Consider the following 6,953-nt stretch of genomic DNA (forward strand, 5'->3'; position numbering starts at 1 on the left):
TTTCCCAAATATAACTAAATTTCGTATGGAAAAAAACCCTAATAAAAATAACCATAAACGAACGATAACCCAAATCATTGAACTATTCCACAAATGGTTTGGATGATACCCAGAACACGTCGTTAAGCAAATTAACCATACAATTTTTATTAGGGAAATGCTCTGAGATAATTGGGTTGCTTAGGGGTATTGAGGTAAATACATATTGATCGTTATCTGCTTTAAAATGGAACCGAAATCCAGAAATTCTTCAATTTTGGTCCACTGGAACTATTTTAAATAAGTACGATTACATTAGCAAAAATCACCATCTTAGTGCCCCTTGGTGGGATTTTATATGGGAGCGAGCTGTCAACGAATAGATTTAGTGTCAACGATCAAAAAATTAAATCTTGATTTAAATCGGAATCTATAAAAACATCGATGTGCTCAGAAAACGAAACACTATCAGATGATGTATAAAAATCGGTATATTTTTCGAACAACCCAATTCCAAGGTTGCAAAGACTCATTTCAGCTAAAACAATGTTTTTCTAAATTATGAAATAATTAGATGCCCTGATCAAATTTTGAATTGGTAGGATACAAGAAGAGGTTGCAAAGAATGTGTTTGACATATTAAACCTGTTTATTTCACTTCATGAGAGTCACAATCAGCGATTTTTCACAAACTCACTCACTCACTCACTCACTCAGCGATCAGCAAATCGCTGATTGTGACTCATAGAAAGCAAAATTTACAGGTTTTATGTTTCCAACGCATACTTTGTAGCCTCTTCTTGTAAGTTACAAGTAAAACATGCCATCATACCATCTTTTGGTTTTATTATTCCGAAAAACATTATTTTAGCTGAAATGAGTCTTTGCAACCTTGCCCAATTCTCGATGAACATTTCAAATGGTCCTATCTGCTTTGATCGATTCCCTTCATCGACTTTTTTTCATAACCATTGCTATGCAAACAGATTTCGCACTAATTTAGCCACATAGTTTGATAAAGGAAAAGTTTTGCAGCTGAGTTATTGACGAAAGAGAATGTCGATGAAGAGAATCGATCAATGCAGATAGGGCCTTTTTAAATGTTTATCTAGCATTGCATTTAGTCACTGAGTCGTTCTGATTGGCCGTGTGGTTGAAAGTGACAGATAGAAAGTTATCAAATAACCCTGCTATCTGAGCCTGGAGGGGGGAGGACGTGCTGTCAAATCAGCCTACTGATCATTCTTGTATGCAATTGGTTCCAAACGTAAACAAACCATTTAGGATTATTATGGCTTGTTTACGTTTTGAACCAGTTTTGCGAGGTAGGCGACGATTGTTGGTATTTGACAGCCACCTCCCCCCTTGATCTGAGCGTGGTTATTTTTGACAGGCAAAAAGTTAGATTTTGACAACTGTAGCTGAGTTCTGTTCGAAAACCGGTCGATCGTCAACACAGGAATTTTCGAACATTGAAATTATCTTTCGAAATGTCACTTTTAAAGCCTGGTACGCAGCTGAAAAGTAATGACGTTTTTACGTGCTACGGGATAGGACACGGAATGCTAAAGAAATTACTTTCCTTTAGCATTTCTTGACCCAGTACGCAGTTCAAAAGAAATCGGTAAAGGAAAGATCGATTACATTAGTTTCGTGATCGATATGAAGGTGGCGCATTCTGAATGCAATTTCATTTTCCTCGCGGAATAATGGTCTGACCAATTATTCCGTTAGGTAATTTTAACGTTTGTAGTAAAAATGATGTTTTGGATGCATTTTAACAACATAAAAATTGATAATTGTTGATTTTAAAATTAGACGACACCTACCTATGATCTCAAAATTTAGCAAAAGACACCTCCCTATAGCTGTCAAATTTACTTTTGGGAATATTCCTCAAAAATTACTTTTCCGTTTTCTTTTCAGCTGCGTACCAGGCTTAACTACGAGTTAAGCCTGGTACGCAGCTGAAAAGTAATGACGTTTTTACGTGCTACGGGATAGGACACGGAATGCAAAAGAAATTACTTTTCCTCAGCATTTCTTGACCCAGTACGCAGTTCAAAAGAAATCGGTAAAGGAAAGATCGATTACATTAGTATCGTGATCGACATGAAGGTGGCGCATTCTGAATGCAATTTCACTTTCCTTGCGGAATAATGGTCTGATCAATTATTCCGTTAGGTAATGTTGGCGTTTATTGCAAAACTGATGTTTTGGATGCATTTAAACAACATAAACACTAATAAGTGTTGATTTTACAATCTGACGACATCTCCCTATAATCTCAAAATTTAGCAGCCTATAGCTATCAAATTTTCTTTTGGGAAAAATCCTCAAAAATTACTTTTCCGTTTTCTTTTCAGCTGCGTACCAGGCTTTAAACTTGATTCGGCAATTGAGACACCCAAAGTCAAAGTCTAAGTCTTGATACCGCCCTATTTTCTCGAAACCCAAAAGGATTTTTAACAGGCAAATTTCCAAAAAGTTTCGACTAGATGGTTATACCACAAACGAAGTGACAGACGGAGCGGCTCGAAAACTTTGATGACTAACCTACTATTGCAATTTTTCAGTGTACCACATGGCAATACCACTACTACTGGATTGTACCAACAATCAATACGAAACTAACGATTTTAAATTGGCTCACCACTTTAGTAGCCTATTGGTCCCAAGCAAACGATTAACGTACCCTATTCTAGTTGAAATTCTATTACTACACTATGTTTGTTTTGATTCGCTATGAAAGTTTGACAGATAACATCAGGGGTGTGTGGATTCATGCAGAACATGCAGGGGTGAGTGAAATAGCTTGGGACTGCTTGGGACCGTTGTTCTGGTACTGAGTGAGCCAAAAATAATAATGATTTTCTTCGGGACCCAGTGGTCTTAGAGTTACCTCTATGCTACTACTGGATTGTACTAGCATTTCACCAATTGTATTAGAATGTTTTGGTTCTATCTCTTTCACTCTACTCAAAACTGAAATGCATAAAAAAATGACAAAATGATACACTCTTTGCACACTGTCAAAGAATCATTGTACACAAAATCAACTTTGTTCAAATCAAAACAAAAAAACTAACCCATCTGGTGGATGATGGCACAAGCTTCCAAGAAAATTCTATTACAGTGAACCACATTATTTTAATGGATTTCTTCGCCAGTTAGTCGTCGTTAGTCGTTAGCTGGAAAACTTTTGAATACTTTCTGATCAACCTACAACCTGCCAAATATCCAGTGAACTTTACTAATATCTTGGACTATATGGAGATCTTTCGAATATTTCCTGATGTCTAGGAAGGATGTTTGAAAGAATACCCTGTAACTTATGCAACGTTTCCTGAACATCTACAAAACTTAGGTTTTGCAAAATTTCCTCAACTTCTTCGAAGTTCCCTGTATTTGTTCCAAATTCCATATGTTTTTCCATTTCTTTATATTCTTCAAAGATCACTGAACATCTTTCCACTTCTGGAAAGACACCTAAGACATCTACAAATATTCTTGAACACCTAGAAAGTTCCTTGAGTTTAGCAAAGTTCCCAAAACCTCCAAGAAGTTCATGGAGCTTTTTTGGAGTAAGATCTCTGATAAACTGCAACGAAGTTCCCTAAGCTGAAGCGAAGATCCCTGAAGTTCTTAGAAGTTTATTAAACTATTTCTAGATCTCTTAAAAAAATCCCTGAACTTTTTTAAAATTCCTTACACTTACACACTTAGATTTTTTTTGTCGAGATTGGTACCGCCGAGCAGGCTCGGCATTTATTTTTACTGAGATCTCAGCAAAATTTATGTTTGTTAGACGAGATCTCGGCAAAATTTCCCTTTGTTAACTGAATCTCGGCAAATTTTTAACTGCGATTCAGCAAAATAGATTGCCGAGCTGCTCGGTGGTGCCCATCTCGGCAAAAAAAAATCTAAGTGTGTATATGAAGTTTTACGCAGCTCCTCAAAATGCTATGAAATTCGAAAATCTTCTACAAAGTTTGCTGTTGAATTTCCACAACTATTCCAAGTCCATGAGGCTAAAAAAAATTATGAAATTATGTAAAGATTCCCGATCAATAATGAGCTTCCCTAAAATAAAATAATGTTCCTTTAACTTCTACGAAAGTCCTCAAATTTAAATGAATTCTCTACTTCTACGCAGTTTTCAGAACTTTTCCAAGTTCTTTTTTTTCTACGAATTTTTCTGAAGGTCTATAAATTTCCCAGAATTTCTACCAAGTTTGCTTAATTTCTACGATTTTTTACGAAGTTTCTACAAGTTAAAGAAAAAATCCTGGGCTCATGGCCAATTTGTAGAGCCTGAAGACGTCTTATTGCCATCGAGTTGATATAATATAATTTCTCAAAATTGTTTCTTCTAGTCCAGAATATAACAAAAGTAATCAACATTATGGAATTTAAAAATTACTTGTTGGTGGTCCAATATTATGAATAACTGCTAAATATTAGAATTGAACTTAACAAGCTTGACAAAATATCGGTGAGTCAAAAACAAACACCAAAAATTCTGGAGGGGGCCTAGCCCCATGGCACCCCCATTAGTTACGCCAATGAGTACACTTGATTGCATTTTAACTTCAACGCACCGGTTCTTTGTATTGCGTGCGCCTCGGGAATCAGTTGAGGATGTTATTCCAATAGGGCATTATACGTTAGCAGAACCATCTGCTTTTCAAAACACGAAACACTGCCCTCGCGACTAACGCATCTCCACTATACAAACGTTAGCGTTTGTTTTGTTTATGTTCTTCTCTTTGGTCATATATCACGGCGCCGGCATTGCAGCAATACTAATATTGATATAGTACAACAATAAATTGGTAAGTTTTTAAAAATATATTAAATTATTTTGTGTATTAAAACTACTTGTATCCCCAGATATGCCAGATATGTTCAAATCCATAATAATCCGAAACTTTGCCACAGCAATCAAAAAGACTAAACCAAAACCAAAGAACCTAACTGCGAAAGGACGCGCGGTCAAAAATTTAAATTATGAGAATAAGGCGCTTTTTGGGGCCGTTGTCAAGAAGGAGAATGATGCAACTGCACCACTCAAACCATCTAAATCAAATCAAACTGAAAGTGCTTCCGAAATGCACTGGTTGTTACAAAGTGAAAATCCTTTTAGGAAACACATTCGATCCTCGAATAACGACAGCAAAATTCACATCAATCATTCGCCGCCGTCGCACGGACTGACCATACCATTCAGTGATAAGGAACTGAGATCAGTTCTGACATTCCCGCTTGTTCCTACGGCAAATGGTACACTGGAGAGGACGTGGACTCGCCACGAGCAGTTTGAAACAGATCAGTACAAATCGCCCTCGGTGAGCAAAATTCTGAGTTCAACAATGCCGGAGGCAGCCCGACAAGCTCTTTTCAAGTGGAAGGCATCCAAGATTGCTCTACTAGGGGAAGAAGGTTTCGCGGAGTTTCAAAAGGCTACGCTAGAAAGAGGCAGCAATTTACACTCGTGTTTGGAAAGTTGGCTCAATAATGAGGAAATCGATCGCGAAAGGCTGGATAAGGCTAGGGAGTTGTGGACCAGTATCCACGGATCACTGGAGAGAGTTGAAAGACCGGCTCGGGTGATTGAAAGGAAGATCTACCATCCGTTTTTGCATTACAACGGAGTTGTGGATTGCATCTCATCACTGGAGTATAAATTGAAATATGAATTTAATATTTAGCTAATTAATTAACTTTTTCACTTTCAGCAAAAAACTCCACATCATCGAGTGGAAAACATCGGAGAAACAGAAATCTTCTCTGTCAGCAACATACGATGCACCCGTTCAGCTGTGTGCCTATCTGGGAGCATTGAAGACGGAGCCGGAATTCAGCGGATTGGAAATCACCGATGGAGCAGTGTTTGTGGCTTATACGACGGGCGATCCGGCACACGTGCATTTAATCAATTCAGTGAAACTGAAAAAGTATTGGGCACTTTGGTTGCGACGGTTGCAGGAATATTGGATACGGTATCGCGATGAAACACTGCCGGAACCGATTTGAAGTGGTGTATTTTTGTCAAGTTAACTTTCAAGGGGAAATAAACTGTTGCAGCTGTAAGTTGGGCAGAGCATTTCTTCTTTTATTTGAATTGTTGGTTTAAGAGTTATGGGTGTTCGTGATGCCTTTATTTTAAAATAGTGGCAGTTTGCGTTCGGCAGTGTTGGGCAGTTTTCTCCGTCGTCAAACTCACCGGCGGAGTTGTATCCACCCTATACATCACATCTAGCTGATTTTGGGCTTGATGGAAGATCAGCATACTTTCACGCAAAATAATTCTGCTGAATCTTGCAACAATTCCAACACCTGTCTAAATGACAAAATTATATTTCAGCTATGATATTATCAGCAAAATATGATTTCAGCTATATTTTTTTACTGATTTTTCAGCAATTTAAAATGTTGACATTTGGCAGCATATTGCTAAATAAACTCAGTAAATCGAATTTGTTTTCACTGGGAGCTTGCAGCGTCTATAAAAGATTGTTGATTCAAATTCACAATTAATAAAGACAAAATCACCCAAAATTTATTATATATAACCAGTGTGTGTCTTCACCATGTTCAGTGCCATAGTGAGCCCTTATGAGCCTGCCTTACTGGAGGTAATGTCTAGAGTTGTTTAAACCCCCGTAGTAGTGCATGATGATAGTAGAACCACAGACAAACAGACGTAACTCTTCATTGTGTATCTTCGTTCATGCATTTAACGGTTGATTTGAATATTATCAGTTCCGCGAACTACTCACCGCAGCGCTGGCATCGGATCACTTCGACGTTTCTATATATTCTATAGAAATTTTATGCAATATTGTTTACGAGTTAGCGAGCAAGCTTGTTTTCCGCGAGAAGCCAGATAGATGTCGTTACTGAGGTTATATGTTTTGAGATACTATGTTTTCAAGAACAAGTTTTTCAAAGAGTTACGTCTGTTTGTCTGT

At 37.6% G+C, this 6,953-nt stretch overlaps 1 protein-coding gene across 1 annotated transcript; it reads left to right on the top strand.

The window, feature by feature from the left end:
- The first annotated feature begins 4,758 nt into the window (after positions 1-4,758).
- On the top strand, positions 4,759-6,073 carry LOC135703568 (mitochondrial genome maintenance exonuclease 1-like). The gene is made up of 3 exons (XM_065224819.1): positions 4,759-4,814; positions 4,873-5,659; positions 5,718-6,073. Exons 2-3 carry the CDS (start codon positions 4,875-4,877, stop codon positions 6,013-6,015), a joined length of 1,083 nt encoding a protein of 360 aa, XP_065080891.1. The 5' UTR covers positions 4,759-4,814; positions 4,873-4,874; the 3' UTR covers positions 6,016-6,073.
- Positions 6,074-6,953: the final 880 nt, after the last annotated feature.

The sequence above is a fragment of the Ochlerotatus camptorhynchus genome, unplaced genomic scaffold, assembly GCF_037179485.1.
Source record: "Ochlerotatus camptorhynchus isolate MF236.1 unplaced genomic scaffold, CSIRO-AGI_Acam_v1.1 ptg000021l, whole genome shotgun sequence".
NCBI lineage: Eukaryota > Metazoa > Arthropoda > Insecta > Diptera > Culicidae > Ochlerotatus > Ochlerotatus camptorhynchus.

Bases quoted from the DNA above. Each gene is read 5' to 3' on its own strand.
- LOC135703568 (XM_065224819.1), top strand. From the start codon at position 4,875: ATGCCAGATATGTTCAAATCCATAATAATCCGAAACTTTGCCACAGCA. The intron at 5,660-5,717 runs GTATAAATTGAA...TTTCACTTTCAG, and splicing joins GATTGCATCTCATCACTGGA to CAAAAAACTCCACATCATCG.